The sequence below is a fragment of the Bombina bombina genome, chromosome 3, assembly GCF_027579735.1.
Source record: "Bombina bombina isolate aBomBom1 chromosome 3, aBomBom1.pri, whole genome shotgun sequence".
NCBI classification, from domain to species: Eukaryota; Metazoa; Chordata; class Amphibia; order Anura; family Bombinatoridae; genus Bombina; species Bombina bombina.
Genome location: NC_069501.1, coordinates 943,089,796 through 943,115,709, shown reverse-complemented (window position 1 = coordinate 943,115,709; position 25,914 = coordinate 943,089,796). Strand labels below are relative to the sequence as shown.

General features: G+C 39.3%; 1 protein-coding gene across 1 annotated transcript in view; it reads right to left on the bottom strand.

The window, feature by feature from the left end:
• Positions 1-25,914, bottom strand: part of NAA16 (N-alpha-acetyltransferase 16, NatA auxiliary subunit) — a 325,238-nt gene that overhangs the window by 283,406 nt on the left and 15,918 nt on the right. The window contains 5 exon segments of the mRNA XM_053707967.1: positions 7,713-7,808; positions 7,947-8,066; positions 9,352-9,505; positions 9,878-10,012; positions 13,711-13,868. Coding sequence (XP_053563942.1) covers positions 7,713-7,808; positions 7,947-8,066; positions 9,352-9,505; positions 9,878-10,012; positions 13,711-13,868 — 663 coding nt within the window.

The following is a 25,914-nucleotide window of genomic DNA, read 5'->3' as shown; positions in this document are numbered from 1 at the left end:
TGTCTGAATGAAAAATCAGATAAGGAGAATCACAATGTAAGGCAGATAACTCAGAGACTCTTCGAGCCGAGGAAATAGCCATCAAAAACAGAACCTTCCAGGATAACAGCTTGATATCAATGGAATGAAGGGGTTCAAATGGAACGCCTTGAAGAACGTTAAGAACTAAGTTTAAGCTCCACGGCGGAGCAACAGTCTTAAACACAGGCTTAATCCTAGCTAAAGCCTGACAAAAAGCCTGAACGTCTGGAACTTCAGCCAGACGTTTGTGCAGAAGAATAGACAGAGCAGAAATCTGTCCCTTTAACGAACTAGCAGATAAGCCCTTTTCTAAACCCTCTTGGAGAAAGGACAATATCCTAGGAATCCTAACCTTACTCCATGAGTAACACTTGGATTCGCACCAATATAAATATTTACGCCATATCTTATGGTAAATTTTTCTGGTAACAGGCTTCCTAGCCTGTATTAAGGTATCAATAACCGACTCCGAGAAGCCACGCTTTGATAGAATCAAGCGTTCAATCTCCATGCAGTCAGCCTCAGAGAAATTAGATTTGGATGGTTGAAAGGACCCTGAATTAGAAGGTCCTGTCTCAGAGGCAGAGACCACGGTGGACAGGACGACATGTCCACTAGGTCTGCATACCAGGTCCTGCGTGGCCACGCAGGCACTATCAGAATCACTGAAGCTCTCTCCTGTTTGATCTTGGCAATCAAACGAAGAAGCATCGGAAATGGTGGAAACAAGGGGCTGTCAGAGCATCTATCAGCACTGCTCCCGGGTCCCTGGACCTGGATCCGTAACAAGGAAGCTTGGCGTTCTGGCGAGACGCCATGAGATCCAGATCTGGTTTGCCCCAACGATGAATCAGTTGAGCAAAGACCTCCGGATGAAGTTCCCACTCCCCCGGATGAAAAGTCTGGCGACTTAGAAAATCCGCCTCCCAGTTCTCCACGCCTGGGATGTAAATCGCTGACAGGTGGCAAGAGTGAGACTCTGCCCAGCGAATTATCTTTGAGACTTCCAACATCGCTAGGGAACTTCTGGTTCCCCCTTGATGGTTGATGTAAGCCACAGTCGTGATGTTGTCCGACTGAAATCTGATGAACCTCAGAGTTGCTAACTGTGGCCAAGCTAGGAGAGCATTGAATATTGCTCTTAATTCCAGAATATTTATTGGGAGGAGTTTCTCCTCCTGAGTCCATAATCCCTGAGCCTTCAGGGAGTTCCAGACTGCGCCCCAGCCTAGAAGGCTGGCGTCTGTTACAATCGTCCAATCTGGCCTGCGAAAGGTCATCCCCTTGGACAGATGTGGCCGAGAAAGCCACCATAGAAGAGAATCTCTGGTCTCTTGATCCAGATTTAGTAGGGCGGACAAATCTGAGTAATCCCCGTTCCACTGACTTAGCATGCACAATTGCAGCGGTCTGAGATGCAGGCGCGCAAATGGTACTATGTCCATTGCCGCTACCATTAAGACGATTACTTCCATGCACTGAGCTACTGACGGGTGTGGAATGGAATGAAGGACACGGCAAGCATTTAGAAGTTTTGATAACCTGGCCTCTGTCAGGTAAATTTTCATCTCTACAGAATCTATAAGAGTCCCTAGAAAGGGAACCCTTGTAAGTGGTAATAGAGAACTCTTTTCCACGTTCACCTTCCACCCATGCAACCTCAGAAATGCCAGAACTATCTCTGTATGAGACTTGGCAGTTTGAAAACTTGACGCTTGTATCAGAATGTCGTCTAGTTACGGAGTCACCGCTATGCCTCGCGGTCTTAGTACCGCCAGAAGTGAGCCCAGAACTTTTGTAAAGATTCTTGGAGCCGTAGCTAATCCGAAGGGAAGAGCTTCAAACTGGTAATGCCTGTCTAGGAAAGCAAATCTTAGGTACCGATAATGATCCTTGTGAATCGGTATGTGAAGGTAGGCATCCTTTAAGTCCACTGTGGTCATGTACTGGCCCTCTTGGATCATGGGAAGGATGGTTCGAATAGTTTCCATTTTGAATGATGGAACTCTTAGGAAATTGTTTAGGATTTTTAAGTCCAAGATTGGTCTGAAGGTTCCCTCTTTCTTGGGAACCACAAATAGATTTGAATAGAATCCTTGCCCGTGTTCCGTCCGCGGAACTGGGTGGATCACCCCCATTAGTAAGAGGTCTTGTACACAGCGTAGAAACGCCTCTTTCTTTATTTGGTTTGCTGATAACCTTGAAAGATGAAATCTCCCTCGTGGAGGAGATGTTTTGAAGTCCAGGAGATATCCCTGAGATATGATCTCCAACGCCCAGGGATCCTGGACATCTCTTGCCCAAGCCTGGGCGAAGAGAGAAAGTCTGTCCCCCACTAGATCCGTTTCCGGATAGGGGGCCCTCTCTTCATGCTGTCTTAGGGGCAGCAGCAGGTTTCTTGGCCTGCTTGCCCTTGTTCCAGGACTGGTTAACTTTCCATCCCTGCCTGTAACGAGCAACAGCTCCTTCCTGTTTTGGAGCGGAGGAAGTTGATGCTGCTCCTGCCTTGAAGTTACGAAAGGCACGAAAATTAGACTGTTTGGCCTTTGATTTGGCCCTGTCCTGGGGTAGAGCATGGCCCTTACCTCCCGTAATGTCAGCTATAATTTCTTTCAAGCCGGGCCCGAATAAGGTCTGCCCTTTGAAAGGAATATTAAGCAATTTAGATTTATAAGTCACGTCAGCTGACCAGGATTTATTAAGCCATAGCGCTCTGCGCGCTTGGATGGCGAATCCGGAGTTCTTAGCCGTAAGTTTGGTTAAATGTACGACGGCATCAGAAACAAATGCGTTAGCTAGCTTAAGTGCTTTAAGCTTGTTCATAATTTCATCCAATGGAGCTGTGCGAATGGCCTCTTCCAGAGACTCAAACCAGAATGCTGCCGCAGCAGTGACAGGCGCAATGCATGCAAGGGGCTGTAAGATAAAACCTTGTTGAACAAACATTTTCTTAAGGTAACCCTCTAATTTCTTATCCATTGGATCTGAAAAGGCACAACTATCCTCCACCGGGATAGTGGTACGCTTAGCTAAAGTAGAAACTGCTCCCTCCACCTTAGGGACCGTCTGCCATAAGTCTCGTGTGGTGGCGTCTATCGGAAACATTTTCCTAAATATGGGAGGAGGGGAAAAAGGCACACCAGGTCTATCCCACTCCTTGCTAATAATCTCTGTAAGCCTTTTAGGTATAGGAAACACGTCAGTACACACCGGTACCGCATAGTATCTATCCAACCTATATAATTTTTCTGGAATTGCAACCGTGTTACAATCATTCAGAGACGCTAATACCTCCCCTAGCAATATGCGGAAGTTCTCAAGCTTAAATTTAAAATTAGAAATCTCTGAATCCAGTCTCCCTGGATCAGATCCGTCACCCACAGAATGAAGCTCTCCGTCTTCATGTTCTGCAAACTGTGACGCAGTATCTGACATGGCTCTCACCTCATCCGCGCGCTCTGTCCATAACCCAGAGCTATCGCGCTTGCCTCTTAATTCTGGCAATTTAGATAATACTTCTGTCATAACAGTAGCCATGTCTTGCAAAGTGATTTGTAAGGGCCCCCCTGATGTACTTGGCGCCACAAAATCACACACCTCCTGAGCGGGAGGCGAAGGTACTGACACGTGAGGAGAGTTAGTCGGCATAACTTCCCCCTCGTTGTCTGGTGATAATTTCTTTACATGTAAAGATTGACTTTTATTTAAAGTAACAGCAATGCAATTAGTACACAAATTTCTATTGGGCTCCACATTGGCCTTTAAACATAGTGAACAAAGAGATTCATCTGTGTCAGACATGTTTAAACAGACTAGCAATGAGACTAGCAAGCTTGGAAATACTTTTCTAAATAAATTTACAAGCAATATAAAAAACGCTATTGTGTCTTTAAGAAGCACAAAAAGCTGTCACAGTTGAAATAACAATGAACCAAAATAGTTATAGCAACCAATTTTTCACAGTAAATGTATTAAGTTAGCAAAGGATTGCACCCACCAGCAAATGGATGATTAACCCCTTAATACCCAAAAACGGATAACAATTTAATAATTAACGTTTTTATCACAGTCAAAACACACTGTCACAGGTCTGCTGTGACTGATTACCTCCCTCAAAATGAATTTTCAAGACCCCTGAGCTCTCTAGAGACGATCTGGATCATGGAGGATGAAGTAGACAGATTGTGACTGAATTTTTACTGCGCAAAAAAGCGCTAAAATAGGCCCCTCCCACTCATATTACAACAGTGGGGAAGCTCAGATAACTGTTTCTATGCAGAAAACAAAGATGGCCATGTGGTAAAAATCATGCCCCAATAAGTTTTATCACCAAGTACCTCACAAAAAACGATTAACATGCCAGTAAACGTTTTAAACATACATTTGAAAAGTTATGAAGTGTTATTAATAAGCCTGCTACCTGTCGCTTTTACTGCAGTTAAGGCTCATACATTATTTCAGTATTAACAGTATTTTCAGAGTCAATTCCATTCCTTAGAAAAATACATTCAGTGTACACACACTCATCAGCCTAATACCAGTCGCTATCACTGCATTTAAGGCTGAACTTACGTTACATTGGTATCAGCAGTATTTCTCAGTCAATTCCATTCCTCAGAAAAATAATTTACTGCACATACCTCGTTTGCAGGGGGGCCCTGCATGCTATTCCCCTTTTCTGAAGTTACCTCACTCCTCAGATGAGAACAGCCAGTGGATCTTAGTTACATCTGCTAAGATCATAGAAAACGCAGGCAGATTCTTCTTCTAATGCTGCCTGAGAACAAACAGCACACTCCGGTGCCATTTAAAATAACAAACTTTTGATTGTAGAAATAAACTAAGTTAAAAAACACCACAGACCTCTCACAGCGACCTATCTTTAGTTAGGCTGCAAGAGAATGACTGAATATGACATGTGAGGGGAGGAGCTATATAGCAGCTCTGCTTGGGTGATCCTCTTGCAGCTTCCTGTTAGGAAGAGATATATTCCATAAGTAATGGATGACCCGTGGACTGACTACACTTAACAAGAGAAATGAAATTTATTATTACCTGATAAATTTGTTTCTTTTATGATACGATGAGTCCACGGATTTCATCCTTACTTGTGGGATATCGCCTCCTGGTCAGCATGAGGAGGCAAAGAGCACCACAGCAGAGCTGTATATATAGCTCCTCCCTTCCCTCCCACTCCAGTCATTCTCTTTGCCTACGTTAGTGATAGGAAGAGGTAAAGTGAGGTGTTCGTTATAGATTCTTCAATCAAGAGTTTATTATTTTTAAAGTAGTGCCAAAGGATGCTGCTTTGTCATAGGGAAGAGAAAGGAAAAGCCAAGGTGCAGAGGCGACTGAAGTTTAATAAAAAATAAAGACATGTCTTAAAAAACAGAGTGGGCCGTGGACTCATCGTATCGTAAAAGAAACAAATTTATCAGGTAAGAATAAATTTCATTTTCTTTTACAAGATACGATGAGTCCACGGATTTCATCCTTACTTGTGGGATACAATACCAAAGCTATAGTACACGGGTGAAACGGGAGGGACAAGACAGGGAACCTAAACAGAAGGCACCACTGCTTGAAGAACTTTCCTCCCAAAAACAGCCTCAGACGAGGCAAAAGTATAGAATTTGCAAAATTTGGAAAAAGTGTGAAGAGATGACCAAGTTGCAGCTTTGCAAATCTGTTCAACAGAAGCCTCATTTTTGAATGCCCATGAGAAAGCGACAGCCCAAGTGGAATGAGTCGTAATTCGTTCAGAAGGCTGCTGTCCAGCAGTCTCATATGCAAAACGGATGTTACTCTTCAGCCAAAATAAAAGAGAGGGAGGCGTAGCTTTCTGACCCCTACGCTTCCCAGAAAATACAATAAACAGGGAAGAAGATTGACGAAAATCCTTAGTTGTCTGTAAGTAAAACTTTAAAGCACGGACCACGTCCAAATTAAGTAAAAGTCGTTCCTTCTTAGGAGGATTAGGACACATGGAAGGAACAACAATGTCCTGATTAATATTCTTCTTAGAAACAACCTTAGGAAGGAAACCAGGTTTGGTACGTAACACCACCTTATCAGAATGGAAAATAAGATAAGGAAAATCACATTGTAATGCCAAAAGCTCAGAAACACTGCGAGCAGAAGAATATTAAAAAATTAGCAACTGTAGCCAGGTCCGGCCTGTGAGATGGGAGGAAGAGTATCTTGCCACAATCCGTACCTTTGGACCACAGGACAGCAAAACCCCTCAGTAGGAAACCGCTAAGGTATCACTCTATGCTTATAACAACTGAAAGCATAATATATTTGGACCTACCATGAACTAAGCCACATAGAAAGGGAAACAGGGCGCGTTTCCTAAAGAACACCACACATGGATGGTGACATAACATATCTCCCGGTCGGCATGTATATTTATCGAACCGTCGGGAGATTTTGCAGGAGCGCGCTAAGGAAATGGCGTCCCCAAGAACCGCCCTGCATAGGCAGTTGCACAACAGTTAACTCCCGGGCGGTATTGTAGAGTTAATACACCACCGGGAGTAAAAAAGGGCGCGCAATGAACATGGTGCCTGTCAAGTACCGCCCTTCGTGGGCGTTCACAGACGAAAGCATACAGGCAGCATCCGGTTGGCATGTCTTGTGTAACCGCCGGGAGAAGTGAGAGCATGTGAAAACACCCAACAACCTTTACACAAAAAATCTCTCAAGTATAACTGCACATCGTACAGACATCTCCTCTCCCGGTCGGCATGCTTTCTTATGCAACCGCCGGGAGATGTGATAGTTTGCCGCCATAACACATAAGAGTGAAAGTCAAAAGCTGTAACATACCCGCCTATGGACAACAAGAATTGTTTCTCTTTCATCTCCCGGGCGGCATGTTGTTTTAATATAACCGCCAGGAGAACGTTTCTCTATAGAGGTCTCCTAAAGAGTCTAAGCTCAAACGTGGCATTGACGTTCCTTAACCGTTAGATATGACACTCTGACCCCTTTGAACAATTTGCTGTCTATAACAGTCTCCCATGAAAGGAGAACCAATACCTGAGGAAAGAGCCCATATGTTGTCTAAGGGCTTCCCATTCCCAATGTGAGTGGTCAACTTCTACTGAGTCCTGTTCTTCTCCATGCCCAGTAATAAAAAATGGCACTTACCTCTCCATCTGCCGACAGCAAAGGCAGCTCCCAGGCGTGTGAAGTCCTACTGCTCACATGGACCCGAGGATGACAAGGAAAATACTGAGTAATATCCCTCAGATTTTTCCCCCAGATAGGGCAGCAACAGTAGATGGGAGGCGCAGTGAGAATTATGTCCCACAAGTTCCCATTGCTTTAAAGCCACCAAATGCTTCTCTTTTTACTGAAGAGACTGATCTGGTCTAGGCTACACCCCAGCACAAAGTAGCACTCAGTGGCACTACTTTAAAAACTCTTGATTGAAGATTCTAAACTAACACCTCACTTTACCTCTTCCTATCACTAACACAGGCATATATATATATAAAGCTCTGCTGTGGTGCTCTTTGCCTCCTCCTGCTGACCAGGAGGCGATATCCCACAAGGATAAAATCCGTGGACTCATCGTATCTTGTAAAAGAAATGTATTTAATCTGTTCATACTTTACTAAGGCACACAAAAAAAAAAAAAAAAAAAAAACACATTGACCATGAAAGCAGTGGTAATTTGTTACCTGATACAAAGTTTAAAGGCAATCGCCTTGGCAATACTGCTCTCGGATGTCTTTTACTAACTTCTTGGTAGATTTGAAGTCTTTCTTCAATATTAGCTAGAAACATAATTAAAATATGTAGTTACACACACAAAAGCACAAAATATAAAGACTTCTGTCAAAGGGAAAGCAGGTTAATTCTTAGCACAATGCAACAAAGCTTAAAAAAATAAAAATAATCAAAATCAAAATTACCCGGTTCCAAGGCTTTTTCTAATTGCTCATAGTATTTCCAGTTGTCTGGATTTCTTTCTAATAGCTTCCAATATATTTCAGCGGCTTCTTTTAATCTTGCAAGCTTTAAGAGCATTTCTCCTGCACATACAAATAACATCATATAAGTGAATTTAGTATGACAAATAAGAAATGTGTTTATCCTACATGAAGTAATATGAAATAAGAAGACTGACGATTTGTTCTTTGCCCCCCACTTACTCTATATTCTGTCCTAAATATTCTAAAATCCAACCATCCAAAACTTCTTTTAAAAATAAATTAATGAATGAATAAATAAAATTTTTCACTCTTGGATTTTAAGTATATATACACACTATTTATATTTTTTAATACACACACTACTCATTTGAGTTATGGTAGAGATAAAAAGCATGAGATTAAAATCCTTCATTTCATAAATTAGTAAGAGCAATAGAATTAATGTATAGAAAATTAGCTAATCTAGTCAAATATCCCTGCTTGCTTTTCGCCAGAAGTACTCTGTATACATTGTTAACAATACAACAGAAAACCATAGGTAAGCTATGCAAATAAGATGTACAATATCTCATGCTTTTTGTTCCCAATACTGCGTTGAACATTAGCAATTACCCTTTATGGAGTGGTGCAACAAAAAACAATCAAAACTAGTTTTTTGCTGCACCCACACCATAAAGGGTAATTGCTGTGGTTGAACACAGCATTGAAAGCAGAACGCATGAGATATTGTGTGTGAATATATATATATATATAAAAAAGAGAACACTCGCCTTCAAAGTGAAATTTATTCCATATTGTTGTTAACGTTTTCGGCGAGTAACCATGTCATCAGACAAATCAAAACAAAATTTTCTGTTTAGATTTGTCTGATGACGGGGTCACTCCCCGAAAACGTTCACAACAATATGGAATAAATTTCACTTTGATTGAAGGCGAGTGTTCTCTTTGGCTTTCTTATCTATACATTGTGGGAAGCACCCCAAGTTTATTGAGTATAGGGAGTGCTGGACTTTTTGCATAACTATATATATATTATTCTTCTTAAGATGAGGTTAAGGCAATTCACATTGTGTTGGTGAAATCATAAAATGATATACATGTTAACCCCCCTAAACTTTCTAGATAATTCTACAGTAACACTTTATCTGGCTCCTAAGAAATGTCTATTACTGTACATGTAAATAATAAGTTCTGAAAAATACCAATTAAGTTTTAATTTAACTTTCATTAAATTATCAACATATTAAAAGAGATACATATTTTAGTTCCTAGGAATAGTATGTGTTGTACATAAATTTAACTAAATAGACTGATAGTTAAAAAATTCTCAGGTGCTTATGGTTTTTAAGAAAGTTTCCAGGAAGCAGAAGTTGAAAGACTTCACCTTTGATTTCTTCTACCTGAAGTTTGTCACATATTTGTTTCTCATAAGTTTCAATGTGATCCAAGGATTCTTGAAAGAGATTTGCTTCCCTCATAACTTGGTTTTGATATAGGATAAGTTCGCTGTATTCATAGTCTATTTTATTAGGCGGTACCTGAAATACAAAGACGTAAGTTAGCCAACTGAACCCCAAATGTCTTTTTTTATAACTAATTATATTGAATTAGTTACAAAACTTGCTGGTTGGATAAACATGAGTAATTTCATATACAATATTTACACCAAACACAAAAAAAAATCTGACTTTCTATCAAATGGATTGTACCGATAGAACAGTTATATAGAACAAATGTCATTCCTATTTTTATTTTAACCCTATCAAGTCTGGTATTAAGTGCTTGATTAGACAGTTAAAGAATGCCAACATGCACATGAAAAGACTGACATGGATAGCTTAGATGTGGAATTAAACTTAGCACTGTGAATTAATAATATTATAAAGAAACATCTAAAAAACATGTTTTACCTGCTGAGTCTTCCTAAATTCCTCTAGCAGTTTTAAGGCAATTTCATAATCTTTAAGTAAATGATATGCTATGGCATAGCCAATCCATGAAGCACGCTGCGTTGGGCGTAATTGCAGAAGCTGGTATCTGGTTTCCTATAAAAAAGAAATGTAATTAACATTAGTAATGTCAGATAATTGTATTTGCATTAAAAACTTATCAATATAAAGCAACATACAGTAAGTTGTATGTGTCTTCACAAGGGATGGACAGCTCATTGTAAAACCTGTGGTAGTTAGATGTACTCAATAAGGATACAATAACAACTGATATAGCTGCCATGCAATGGGGGTGATTTGTAATAAAACTATTAACAGTATTATTATTATTAATAAAAATGTAAGCCAGAATTAAATGCTAATTTAACGGATTAAAAGGACAGTAAAGTCATAATTAGACATTCATGATTCAGACAGAGCATACAATTTTAAACAACTTTCCATTTTAATTCTATTTAATTTGCTTCCATCTCGTTATCCTTTGTTGAAGGTTCAGGAGCCATGCGGATTACCCTTTGGGCACACAGATTTTAACAGCCTGTAGAGGTCAGCTGTCCGCTCACAGTATTAGAATCCTGTCAGGAGGACAGCTGCTACACACTACGGAGGGTTATAAAAAGATTGATTAGTATACACTGTATACTTTGAAGACCCTGCTTGCTAAGTGCATTTCAGTTTGGTAGTGTTATCTCTCTACTAACTTTTGATCATTATCCCAGGACTTTCAAGTCATTTTGTCAGTTTTATGAATTTATTATGTACCACTTTTTTTCATATTTAGTTTTATAATTTGTGAAATTATCATTTTGTATTTCTAAGTTTGGCCAATCTTTTGTTTTAAATTAGGGATTTCCCCCGAAATTTTAGCCGCAGAAACGTTTCGGCCGAAAATGCTATTTTACGTTATTTCGTTCTTCTTGCCTGTTATTTTCAGTAACATTATTGTGTAGCATATTTCAAATTTGATGCTAGCCTAGAGCTGCTGTTTGAGTTTGTTACTTGACTTAATGTTTTGCATATAATAGTTTTCTAGGACAAAACTTATTTGGATAATTGGTAAAAAAAAAAAAAAATTTTTTTTTAAATCTGATTCTGTTACACAGAACTAAATAATGAATAATACAGTATATTGATATTAAATATTGTTTAAAGTAGGGATGCACCAAAATTTCGGTTTCAGAAACATTTAGGCCGAAAATGGCATTATCGTTTTTTCGGTTTAGATTGTTTGCCAGGTTTTGTTTTTTTTTGTAAAATTATTGCGGTTCAATTTGCACCGTTTCAGAATAACAACCTTTTTTCCCAGTCATGTGACTGCTATTGAAAAGCAATGAGAAGCAGTGCATTGATTAAAATAGCCAGTAGGTGGAGCTATCCGCTTGTGTTGCAGCAAAGCCAAGCAAGCTGAAATTAATCAGTTTAACCAGACCTGAGCTATTGAGCAGCTTTCAAAGGAACAAGATCTTCCTGTCTATAAATCAGTCCAGATTGGAATGCATAGAAAGAACTGTTTGCAGAAAAATGCAAGAAAAGTCTGTGTTGTGTGATTATTTTATTAGGTTCATAATGCTGTTTAGCATTTAAAGTCTTCATTTCAAAGCTTTAAAAATAATGTATTAGGTGTTACTTATGACAATTTTGAGAGGGGCCTGGAACCTAACTCCCTCACTTCCCATTGACTTACATTATAAACTGGGTTTCAATTTACAACGGTTTTAATTTACAACCATTCCTTCTAGAACCTAACCCTGGCGTAAACTGAGGGCTACCTGTATGCACACACAAAAAAAAAAAAAAAAAAATTTAATTTAAAATAATTTTGAAAAAAAAAAAATATAAATTTTTGGTTTCGGTTTTTGGCCAAGTGCATCTTGGATTTTCGGATTCGGTCCAGAATTACCATTTCGGTGAATCACTATTTGAAATGTTTTTTACATGCCTTTTATATATTAAAGTAAAAGTCAATCCTAGCATTGTACAAACGCTAGGATTGACTATTGAAAGAAATAAAGGGGAACTTTCATTTATGAAGTATAAGCTCCTTTATTTGCATAAACCGATCGCCGTTCTTAGCTGCTACAGCAGCACACGGCTAAAAAAAAAAATTCCCAAGAGGTGACATTTTCACCTCTTAGTCAATAGCCGTGCGGTAAATCCGGCTTGGCGGCCATGGGAGCCGAATTTACCGCACAGCTATTGGCTAAGAGGTGAAAACGTTTTTTAGCTGTGGGCTGCTGTAGCAGCTAAGTACGGCGATAGATTAAAACAAATAAAGGAGCGTTCTACATGAAGCATCTTATACTTCATAAATGAAAGTCCTGTTTGTTTCAATAGTCAATCCTAGCGTTTGTACAACGCTATGATTGACTTACAAAATAAATATTATTTATAGTGAATCTCGTATGGATCTGAGTGTTATAGCATAGCCTCCATAGTGATTCCTATGGGTATTTCTTTTTAGCTCACCCCTAGTGCCTATTTAACTTTCTTTTTTTAGTTCAGGAGTAGCAAAAGCACCTGGGTGCTAGCTGCTGAATGATAGAATATATATATATATATATATATATATATATATATATATATATATATATATATATATATATATATATATATATATATATATATATATATATATATATATACACACACTTTGGCTCATGTGTTCAGTTAGCAACCAGTAGTGCATTGCTGTTCCTTCAGCAAATTATACCATTAGAATGAAGCAAAATTTAATAGAAAAACTGGATTTTTTTTTTTTTTTTTAATTGTATACTCTACCTAAATCATCAAACAAACATTTTGGGTTTCATGGCCCTTTAAGGAAATAGAGGGTTTTATCCAGTCTATGAGGGCAACTCTTCTACTTCCATGGATTGTGAGCCCACACATCTATAAATGGCTTGAAAGCACCTTAAACTAAACTACAGGTATCCTCTGTTCCTCTTACAACCCTTTACTAAGCAATAACTGTACATGAGGGACGTTTTTATTTTGTGCACGAAACAGAATATTAAAAATGTATTATATAAAATTGTTACTGTGCCTTATACAACTATTTTTTCTTTTAATCTGTATTACCTGTCAGTTGTGAGATTCGTCATCAGCCTACGTGCAACAGGTTTACAGCAACAGTTTTTCATGCAAAGAATCCTTTATTGTGTTAACTGCTGCTTTTTCATATCTGACTGATGGAGATCTGGCAGACTTCGCTATGAGGTGCTATACAAACCTCACAGCATTTTATCTCAAAATATATTTAGAATGATCCTTCTTCCCTCCCTCCAAAGGCCTGTATGTTACAGTTTGATCCTCAGGTATTGCCGTTTTAGAACCCACAACAAACAAACATGACACTCAAACCACTAGAGCAGGGTTTCTCAATCCCAGCAATCAGGCACACTAACAAGTTGTATTTTCAGTATTACCTTCGGTGAGTGCAAGTTAATAAACATGGTTATTTCCACAATACCATGGGGTGCAAGGCCAAGACAGGGCACTACTCTGCTAAGCAAAAACAATGGTACAGATCAGTTCTACCATACGGTATTTAAAAAAAAAATTGTATCGCTCCATATAAAATTACAGATCTGAGCATTCATAAGTGCTTTAAATAATAAAAAAAATAGTGTAATATGTAAAAGAATACTCTGGTCACCTTTAACATATTTTTAAATAGAATATAATTTTGTAATTCTATACACGTATATGCTGTGAATAGGTGTCTATCAAAATATGTTTGTTTGATTGTTTGTTTGTTTGTATGTTTTAACAAAAACAAATCTTTAGCTACTTACTCGATATCCCTCTAAGTCTCTCATCTGTATCTGTAGAAGTGAAAGATCTCTGAGAATCTGTAAATTGTCTTTGTCTAATTTAAGTGCATTTCGGTAACACTTGATAGCTTCATCATATTTCTTATCAGACCTCTGTAAAAGACCGTAAACATGCCAACCTATCTAATGCTAAGGAAAGTAAATCAAAAAATATGCAAGGCAGGGGGACAGAAGGCACAAATATGACATATAATGTATGTATATATATATATATATATATATATATATATATATACACACACACACACAGGAAAGAAAAAAAAGAAAAAAGGATTCAGTGATGGTATGCATGATAACTATGTACAAAATATAGACAATATTACATTTAAAAAATAAAATAAAAAGATATATATACAGTATCTCACAAAAGTGAGTACACCCCTCACATTTTTGTAAATATTTTGTTATATCTCTTCATGTGATGAAATGACACTTTGCTACAATGTAAAGTAGTGAGTGTACAGCCTGTATAACAGTGAACATTTGCTGTCCCTCAAAATAACACACAGCCATTAATTGTCTAGACTGTTGGCAACAAAGGTGAGTACACCCCTAAGTGGAAATGTCCAAATTGGACCCAATTAGCCATTTTTCCTCCCCAGTGTCATGCGACTCGTTAGTGTTACAATGTCTCAGGTGTGAATTGGGAGCAGGTGTGTTAAATGTTGTGTTATCGCTCTCACACTCTCTCATACCGGTCACTGGAAGTTCAATATGTCACCTCATAGCAAAGAATTCTGAGTATCTGAGAATTGTGGCTCTACATAAAGATGGCCTAGGCTATAAGAAAATTGCCAAGACCCTGAAACTGAGCTGCAGCACGGTGGGCAAGACCATACAGCAGTTTCACAGGACAGGTTTCACTCAGAACAGGCCTTGCCATGGTCAACTAAAGAAGTTGAGTGCATGTGCTCAGCATCATATCCAGAGGTTGTCTTTGGGAAATAGATGTATGAGTGCTACCAGCATTGCTGCAGAGGTTGAAGGGGTGGGGGTCAGCCTGTCATTGCTCAGACCATACGCCACACACTGCATCAAATTGGTCTGCATGGCTGTCGTTCCAGAATGAAGTCTCTTCTAAAGATGATTCACAAGAAAGCCTGCAAACAGTTTGCTGAAGACACGTCCAGTGGTCTGATGAGACCAAGATAAACTTATTTGGTTCAGATGGTGTCAAGCGTGTGTGGCGGCAACCAGGTGAGTACAAATTCAAGTGTGTCTTGCCTACAGTCAAGCATGGTGGTGGGAGTGTCATGGTCTGGGCCTGCATGAGTGCTGCCGGCACTGGGGAGCTACAGTTCATTGAGAAAACCATGAATGCCAACATGTTCTGTTACATACTGAAGTAGAGCATGATCCCCTCCCTTCAGAGACTGTGCCGCAGGGCACTATTCCAACATGATAAACACACCTCCAAGACGACCACTGCCTAGCTAAAGAAGCTGAGGGTAAAGGTGATGGACTGGCCAAGCATGTCTCCAGACCTAAACCCTACTGAGCATCTGTGGGGCATCCTCAAATGGAAGGTGGGGGAGCGCAAGGTCTCTAACTTCCACCAGCTCTGTGATGTCATCATGGAGGAGGAAGAGGACTACAGTGGCAACCTATGAAGCTCTGGTAAACTCCATGCCCAAGAGGGTTAAGGCAGTGCTGGAAAATAATAGTCGCCATACAAAATAGACACTTCGGACATTTACAATTAGGGGTGTAATGAATTTGGTTGCCAACGGTTTAGAAATTAATGGCTGTGTGTTGAGTTATTTTGAGGGGACAGACATTTTAAACTGTTATACAGGCAGTACACACACTACTTTACATTGTAGCAAAGTAATTTCTTCAGTGTTGTCACATGAAAAGATATAATAAAATATTTACAAAAATGTGAGGAGTATACTCACTTTTGTGAGATACTGTATCTATCTCTCTCTCTCTATTATATATATATATATATATACATATATATATATATATATATATACATATATATACATATATATACACATATATATATATATATATATATATACATACACACACACACTTTGTTCTCTTGGTATTCTTAGTTGAAAGCTAAACCTAGGAGGTTCATATGCTAATTTCTTAGACATTGAAGACTGCCTCTAATCTGAATACATTTTGACCACTAGAGGGCATTAGTTCACATGTTTCCTATAGATAAAATTAAGCTCATGCACGTAAAGTGACCTAGGAGTGAGCACTGATTGGCTAAACTGCATGTCTGTTAAAAGAACTGAAATAAGGGGCAGTCAGCAGAGGCTTAGATACAAGATAATTACAGAGGTAAAACGTGTATTATTATAACTGTGTTGGATATGCAAAACTGGGGAATGGGTAATAAAGGGATTATTTTTCTTTTTAACCCCTTAATGACCGCAGCATTTTTCCATTTTCTGTCCGTTTGGGACCAAGGCTATTTTTACATTTCTGCAGTGTTTGTGTTTAGCTGTAATTCTCCTCTTACTCATTTACTGTACCCACACATATTATATACCTTTTTCTCGCCATTAAGTGGACTTTCTAAAGATACCATTATTTTCATCATATCTTATAATTAACTATAAAAAAAATTATATAATATGAGGAAAAAATGGAAAAAACCCACTTTTTCTAACTTTGACCCCCAAAATCTGTTACACATCTACAACCACCAAAAAACACCCATGCTAAATAGTTTCTAAATTTTGTCCTGAGTTAAGAAATACCCAATGTTTACATGTTCTTTGCAAGTTATAGGGCCATAAGTACAAGTAGCACTTTGCTATTTCCAAACCCCTTTTTTTCAAAATTAGCGCTAGTTACATTGGAACACTAATATCTTTCAGGAATCCCTGAATATCCCTTGACATGTATATATTTTTTTTTTAGAAGACACCCCAAAGTATTGATCTAGGCCCATTTTGGTATATTTCATGCCACCATTTCACCGCCAGATGCGATCAAATTAAAAAAAACTTTAAATTTTTCACAATTTTAGGTTTCTCACTGAAATCATTTACAAACAGCTTGTGCAATTATGGCACAAATGGTTGTAAATGCTTCTCTGGGATCCCCTTTGTTCAGAAATAGCAGACATATATGGCTTTGGCGTTGCTTTTTGTTAATTAGAAGGCCACTAAATGCCAATGCGCATCACACGTGTATTATGGCTAGCAGTGAAGGGGTTAATTATGTAGCTTGTAGGGAGCTTGCAGGGTTAATTTTAGCTTTAGTGTAGAGCTCAGCCTCCCACCTGAAACATCAGACCCCCTGATCCCTCCCAAACAGCTCTCTTCCCTCCCCCACCTCACAATTGTCCCCGCCATCTTAAGTACTGGCAGAAACTCTGCCAGTACTAAAATAAAAGGTATATTTGTGGGGTTTTTTAGGTTTTCTTTTAGCATATTTACATATGCTGCTTTGTAGTATCCCCCTTAGCCCCCAACCTCACTGATCCCACACCAAACAGCTCTCTAACCCTCCCCCTCTGCCTTAGCAGGCGCCATCTTGGGTACTGGCAGCTGTCTGCCAGTACCCAGTTTAGTAAAAAAAGAAATCTTTTTTTTTTAAAAATCCCCTTTTCTGTAGTGTAGCTGTCCCCCCCCCCCCCCAACCTCCCACCAGTTGCAGATCACTTAGAAAACATAATTTATGCTTACCTGATAAATTTATTTCTCTTGTAGTGTATCCAGTCCACGGATCATCCATTACTTATGGAATATATTCTCCTTCCCAACAGGAAGCTGCAAGAGTCCACCCACAGCAAAGCTGCTATATAGCTCCTCCCCTAACTGCCATATTCAGTCATTCGACCGAAAACATGCAGAGAAAGGAAAAACCATAGGGTGCAGTGGTGACTGTAGTTCAAATGAAAAAATTACCTGCCTTAAAGTGACAGGGCGGGCCGTGGACTGGATACACTACAAGAGAAATAAATTTATCAGGTAAGCATAAATTATGTTTTCTCTTGTTAAGTGTATCCAGTCCACGGATCATCCATTACTTATGGAATACCAATACCAAAGCTAAAGTACACGGATGATGGGAGGGACAAGGCAGGTACTTAAACGGAAGTTACCACTGCCTGTAAAAAACCCTTTCTCCCAAAAATAGCCTCCGAAGAAGCAAGGTATCAAATTTGTTAAATTTGAAAAGTATGAAGCGCAGACCAAGACTCCGTCTTGTAAATCTGTTCAACAGAAGCCACATTTAAAAAAGGCCCAAGTGAAAACCACAGCTCTAGTAGAATGAGCTGTAATCCCTTCAGGAGGCTGCTGTCCAGCAGTCTCATAAGCTAAATGAATTATGCTTTTTAACCAAAAAGACAGCGAGGCTACTGAAGTCTTTTGACCTCTCCTCTGTCCAGAATAGACAACAAACAAGGTGAACGTTTGATGAAAACTGTAGTAGCTTGTAAGTAAAACTTTAAAGCACAAACCACGTCCAATATTGTGTAATAGACGTTCCTTCTTTGAGGAAGGATTAGGATACAAGCATGGAACAACTATCTCTTGAGTGATGTACTTGTTAGATACCACCTTAGGAAAAAACCCAGGTTGGTACGCAGGACTACCTTATCCGTACGAAGAACCAGATAAGGAGAATCACATTGTAACACAGATAACTTGGAGACTCTACGAGTCGAGGAATTAGCTACCCAAAAGGAACTTTCCAAGATAAAGATTGATATCTATGGAACAAAAAAGGTTCAAACGGAACTTCTTGAAGAACCTTAAGAATCAGGTTTAAGCTCCATGGCGGAGCAACAGTTTTAAACACAGGCTTGGATCTAACCAAAGCCTGAACGTCTAGAATACCTGCCAGACGCTTGTGCAAAAAAATAGACAGAGTAAAAATATGTCCCCTTTTAAGGAATTAGCTGACAACCCTTTTCTCAAAAACATCTTGGAGAAAAGATAATATCCTGGGAATCCAGACTTTACTCCATGAGTAACCCTTGGATTCATAACAATCAGATATTTACACCATATCTATGTTCAATTTTCCTAGAGACAGGCTTTCATGTCTGTATTAAGGTATCAATGACTGACTCGGAGAAGCCATGCTTTGATAACATCAAGCGTTCAGTCTCCAGGCAGTCCATCTCAGATTGATTCTATTTAGATGGTTGAAAGGACCCTGAGGTAGAGGGACCTGTCTCTGAAGCAGAGACCGTGATGGAAAGGATGACATGTCCACCAGATCTGCATACCAGGTCCTGCGTGGCTACGCAGGCACTGTCAAAAACACCAAAGCCCTCTCCTGCTTGGTCTTGACCTCCGGAGGAAATCCCACTCCCCCGGAAGAAAAGTCTGACGACTTAGAAAATCCACCTCCCAGTTCTCAACACCTGGGATATGGATAGCTGATAGACAAGAGTGAGTCTCTGTCCAGTGAATTATTGTAAGACTTCTAACATCGCTAGGGAACTTCTGTTCCCCCTTGATGGCTGATGTAAGCCACAGTCGTGTATATTGTCCGACTGAGTATGATGTACCTCAGAGTTGCTAACTGAGGCCAAGACTGAAGAGCATGGAATATCACTCCCAGTTCCAGAATATTTATTAGAAGGAGGGTCTCCTCCTAAGTCCACTATCCCTGAGCCTTCAGGGAGTTCCAGACTGCATCCCAACCTAAAAGGCTGGCATCTATTGTAACAAATGTCCCATCTGACCTGCGGAAGGTCATACCCTTGGACAGATGGACCCGACATAGTCACCAGAGAAGAGAATCTCTGGTCTCTTGGTCCAGGTTTAACAGGGGGACAAATCTGTGTAATCCCCGTTCCTCTGACTGAGCATGCATAGTTGCAGCGGTCTGAAATGTAGACGTGCAAACGGTACTATGTCCCTTGCCGCTACCATTAAGCCGATTTCATTCATGTACTGAGCCACCGAAGGGCGCGGATGGGATGAAAAAAAAAAAAAACACGGCAGAAATTTAGAAACTTTGACAACCTGGACTCCGTCAGGTAAATTTTCATTTCTACAGAATCTATCAGAGTCCCTAGGAGGGAAACCCTTGAGATTGGGGATAGAGAACTCTTTCCTTGTTCACTTTCCACCCATGTGATCTCAGAAATGCCAGTACTACGTCCGTATGAGACTGGGCAATTTGGATGTTTGACGCCTGTATCAGGATGTCGTCTAAATAAGGGGCCACTTCTATGCCCCGCGGTCTAAGGACCGCCAAAGCGACCCCAGAACCTCCATAAAGATTCTTGGGGCTGTAGATATACCAAAGGAAAGAGCTACAAACTGGTAATGCCTGTCTAGAAAGGCAAACCTGAAAAACGATGGTGATCTTTATGCATCACAATGTGAGGATAAGCATCCTTCAAATCCATTGTAGTCCTCTATTGACTCTCCTGGATCATAGTTAAGATGGTACGAATAGTTTCCATCTTAAATGACGGAATTCTGAGGAATTTGTTTAAGATCTTTAGATCCAAAATAGGTCTGAAGGTTCCCTCTCCTTGGGAACCACAAACAGATTTGAGTAAAAACTCTGTCCCTGTTCCTCTCTTGGAACTGGATGGATCTCGTACACAATGTAAGAATGCCTCCTTCTTTATCTGGTTTGCAGATAATTGTGAAAGGCGAAATCTCCCCTTTTTTTGGGGGGGAATCTTTGAAATCCAGAAGATATCTCTGGGATATAAATTCCAATGCCTAGGGATCCTGGGCATCTCTTGCCCACGCCTGGGCAAAGAATGAAAGTCTGCCCCCTATAGGATCCGTTACCGGATAGGGGTCCGTTCCTTCATGCTGCCTTAGAGGCAGCAGCAGGCTCCTTGGCCTGCTTATCTTTGTTCCAGGTCCGATTGTCTCCAGACCGCCTTGGACTGAGCAAAAATTCCCTCTTGTTTTGCCTTAGAGGAAGAGGATGCCACACCTGCCCTGAAGTTTTTAAAAGGTACGAAAATTAGACTTTTTTTTTTTTTTTTTTTTTTGCCCTTGATTTAGACCTATCCTGAGGAAGGGCATGACCTTTTCCTCCAGTGATATAAGCAATAATCTCCTTCAAACCAGCCCCGAATAGGGTCTGCCCCTTGAAGGGAAGTTAAGTAGCTTATTTATTAAAGTCACGACAGCTGACCATGATATAAGCCATAGCGCTCTGCGCGCCAGTATAGTAAAAAACAGAATTCTTAGCCGTTAGTCTAGTCAAATGAACAAGGCATCAGAAAACAAAGGAATTGGCTAGCATAAGCTTGTCAAATATATTCATCCAATGGAGTCGCTTAACTGTAAAGCCTCATCAAGAGACTCAACCCAGAACGCTGCAGCAGCAGTGACAGAAGCAATGTATGCAAGGGGCTGCAGGATAAAACCCTGTTGAATAAACATTTTTTATCCATTGGATCTAAAAAGCACAACTGTCCTCGTCAGAGGTAGTGGTACGCTTAGCTAGAGTAGAAACTCTTCTCTCCACCTTAGGAACTGTCTGCCAGAAGTCCCGTGTGGTGGTAACTATTAGAAAACATTCTTCTAAAAAATAGGAGGGGAAGAGAACGGCACACCTGGTCTATCCCATTCCTTATTAAAAAAAATTTTAGTAAACCTCTTTAGGTATTGGAAAAACATCAGTACACACCGGCACTGCATATTATTTATCCAGTCTACACAATTTCTCTGGCCCTGCGATTGTACACATTCATTCAGAGCAGCCAAAGCCTCCCTGAGCAACAAGTGGAGGTTCTCAAGCATAAATTTTAAATGTAGAAATATCAGAATCAGGTTAAATCATCTTCCCTGAGTCAAAAAAAAAAAAAAAAAAAAAAATCACCCACAGACTAAGCATATTGTGAGGTAGTATCATACATGGTTCTTAAAGCGTCTGTATGCTCTGTATCTACCCCCAGAGCTAACTGCTTTCCTTTAATTTCAGGTAGTCTGACTAATACTGCTGCCAGAATATTATTCACCACCTTTGCCATGTCTTGTAAAATAAACGCTATGGGTGCCTTTGATGTACTTGGCGCCATTTGAGCGTGAGTCCCTAAAGCGGGGGTCAAAAGGTCTGACACGTGGGGAGAGTTAGTCGGCATAACTACCCCCACGACAGAATCCTCTGGTGATAATGTTTTTAAAGACAAAAAATGATCTTTATTGTTTAACATGAAATCAGTACATCTGGTACACATTCTAAGATGGGGTTCCACCATGGCTTTAAAACATAATGAACACAGAGCTTCCTCTATGTCAGACATGTTAGAACAGACTAATAATGAGACTAGTAAGCTTGGAAAACACTTTAAATCAAGTTAACAAGCAAATATATAAAACGTTACTGTGCCTTTAAGAGAAACAAATTTTGCCAAAATTTGAAATAACAGTGAAAAAAGGCAGTTAAACTAACAATTTTTACAGTGTATGTAACAAGTTAGCAGAGCATTGCACCCACTTGCAAATGGATGATTAACCCCTTAATACAAAAAACAGATTAACAAAACGAAAAATATGTTTTAAACAGTCATAACAGCTCCTACTTTTGAAGCCCTTTTGAGCCCTTCAGAGATGTCCTATAGCATGCAGGGGACTGCTGAGGGAAGCTGAATGTCACTGTTTGTAATTTTAACTGCACCAACTGTAACTTTTATACTATAACAGTGGAAAGCCTCAGGAAACTGTTTCTATGCAAAATTTAAGCCAGCCATGTGGAAAAAACTTAGGCCCCAATAAGTTTTATCACCAAACATATGTTAAAAAACGATTAAACATGCCAGCAAACGTTTTAAAACACATTTTTACAAGAGTATGTATCTCTATTAATAAGCCTGATACCAGTCGCTATCGCTGCATTTAAGGCTTTACTTACATTACTTCGGTATCAGCAGTATTTTCTTAGTCAATTCCATTCCTAGAAAAATATTTTACTGCACATACCTTATCTGCAGGAAAACCTGCACGCCATTCCCCCTCTGAAGTACCTCACTCCTCAGAATGTGTGAGAACAGCAAATGGATCTTAGTTACGTCTGCTAAGATCATAGAAAAACGCAGGCAGATTCTTCTTCCAAATACTGCCTGAGATAAACAGCACACTCCGGTGCCATTTAAAAATAACAAACTTTTGATTGAAGAATAAACTAAGTAGAAAGCACCACAGACTCTCACAACCTCCTATCTATGTTGAGGAGGAGCTATATAGCAGCTTTGCTGTGGGTGGACTCTTGCAGCTTCCTGTTGGGAAGGAGAATATATTCCATAAGTAATGGATGATCCGTGGACTGGATACACTTAACAAGAGAAACATTATTCTTTTCTTATTTATTATAGCCATTTCAGATTTTTTTTTTTCTGTAGTGCAGCGGTTCCCTCCCGCTCCCGCCCCGTGCACGCGCCCGCCGCCCCCCGTGCACGCGCGCGCTCACATGCGCGCCCCCGTCGCTCCCGCCCCCCTGCACATTACACGGCGCATCGATGGCCGCCCACCCGCCTCCCAAGTCCGCTCCCACCCACGATACCGGCCATCGATGTCCGGTGCAGAGAGGGCCACAGAGTGGCTCTCTCTGCACCGGATGGCCATTTAAGGTTATAGCAGGATGCCTCCATATCGAGGCATCACTGCAATAACCGGAAAGCAGCTGGAAGCGAGCAGGATCGCTTCCAGCTGCTTTCCACACCGAGGACGTGCAGGGTACGTCCTCAGGCGTTAACTGCCTTTTTTTTGAGGACGTACCCTGCACGTCCTCGGTCATTAAGGGGTTAAACAACAAAAATTCTGTTGTTGACGGTTCCTTTAAGTCTATTATTACCTGCACTGGTAATTTTAGTAATAAAGAACCCTAGAGGAATGACAACCCCCTAGACAAATTCACAGAGAGATATAGTTTGCACCAAATTATTTATTTATTACTTCAAAAAACCCTAAAGGGTATATTCCCAAAATACCATCATAAGTGATATACAAATATGCATGGTTATGCAACCTAAAACCTTAACTTATAAACTCAAAAACAAGGTTTATCATGCTACTCTAGTGACCGGTCACTGAAAACAAAAAACTCCCTAAGTGATAATGGGAGTAAGTCCTTAGTGCACTTAAAAATCCAGGTATGAATGTCCCTTTATCAAGGATGATGGCAAATTCCTGGTGTTCATAGTGTCCTTATAGTATTAATTCTCCAAAGTATGAGCTAAGTGAATTGACTACCGTGTTAAATACCCCAAATGTTGGAGGGGACTGCTGTGTAAATAATTTGGAGACTTGCTCCTGAGTCCTCTTCCCTCTGATTCATATAGCTATTAGGTAACTGCCAGACAGCATATTTAAGTGTGTTTTTTAGCTTAATTTAATGCGAGTTGTTATTTTGTATACCCCTTTATAGACACTCCAAGGTCGACTGTGTACTGCTTTGTACCTTGATACAGGCGTCCGGTCCTCTAGGGAGATTTCAGCAACAATCATACTCACTAACTTAGCTCAATTGCAGAAACGTCCGCTGCAGTTCCGTTATATGCTGTGGGGTTAAATCACGGTATCATCGGTTCCACTCATTCCGAATTCAGCTATGGATACCAGGAGTAGCATGTACAAACAAATGGGGTTTGATTGGAGTCCCCCAAATGCTAAAAAAGACTGATACGCGTGTTTCACCCTGCACTGTCTGTGCTCCGTGGGCTTCATCTGTGTGTATTTTCCTTTGGCTGTGCATCAAGTATTTACCTACTAGGTTGACACACCCACTTTTGTGAATAACTTTATCTAACACCTTGCTAATTACAATGTATACAAATAATTCACCGTATATATCTGTTGCAAATAATCTTTTGTTTATATTGTATCAAATTAATAGAGTGCATTTTAAACCATCTCTCAATGCTAAGGAATACGCAAAACAATACTCATTAAAACAAGTATACATCTAAATATATCAAAACCTATATAAAGAATATATATATATATATTGTATCAATAAACTGATGTCAGTACTCATTTGGTTACAATGGATAGTCATATTAGAGTATTAGAGCCACAGGTGCCATTTTTCTGTAATTTTTTAAAAAAAAAAGATTACACTTTATAAAAACATTAGACATGTTTATCTTGTGGTGTTATTTAATCTTTATAAAAAAGGGGCATAGTTGATTTCTTCATTCAATCCGTATGGGGTTTATGATTTTAGATTGAAAATCCATTAACATTCGTTTTGTAATAATGTTTGATCCACATTCCCTCCTCTACCTTGAAAATTAATCTTCTCTAGTCCCATAAATTTTAATTCTTCACCATTGCTGTTATGGAAAATTTTAAAGTGCCGTGCCACTACTTGTTTTTATTTCATTATTTATATCCCTTTTATGTTCCTTTATTCTTTCTTTCAACTATCTATAGCTTTTACCTATATAGTACATTGGGCATTTACAGAAATCAATGTATACTAATTCCTCACTTCTGCAATTTATGTTGCCTATTATTTTGTATTGATTACCAGACTGAGCACTTTCTGCTTTTTTCATTTTCATCAGGTTTGATTCTTTTATTTAACCAATTACTTCCTTTGACTTTAATAAAGTGACTACTATTTGTTTTATGTCGTAATCCAAAGTTAACACTTTCCAGTGTTTCTGCATAATGGCTCTAATTTCATTCCATTTATTATTGTATGGCTGATGAATCGAACCCTTTTTTCCGGGATTTTTTTGTTTATCCCTATAAAGTAACTTATCTATTTATGTTTTTGACCGACTTGTAGGCTTCCTTTAAAACATTTCTAGTAGTAGCCTCTTTCTTCAAACCTTATTTTTAACTGTTCTGCTTCTACATTAAATTGTATTGTGTCTGAACAATTCCGTCTATGACATAAATATTGTCCCTTCGGGTATATTATTAATTAATGATTTTGGATGATGACTGCTGGCTAATAATAAAGAATTCCCTGCTGTAGGATTTATATAAGTGCATGTCTCTATTTTATTATTAATTACCTGAATTTTTAAATCAAGATATTCCATCTCTGTTTCACTCCAAGTATACGTAAATTTTAGATTTAATTTGTTCTTGTTTAAATTCTTCATAAAAGTTTTTTGAAAAGCCATATTATTTTAGTAGCAATTTATGTAGAATCTTTATAAATTGCTACTAAAATAATATGGCTTTTCACTCCAATATCATTCAGTTTTTTTAAGGGTATCTTTGGTGTATTTTATATAAGATGGAAGAG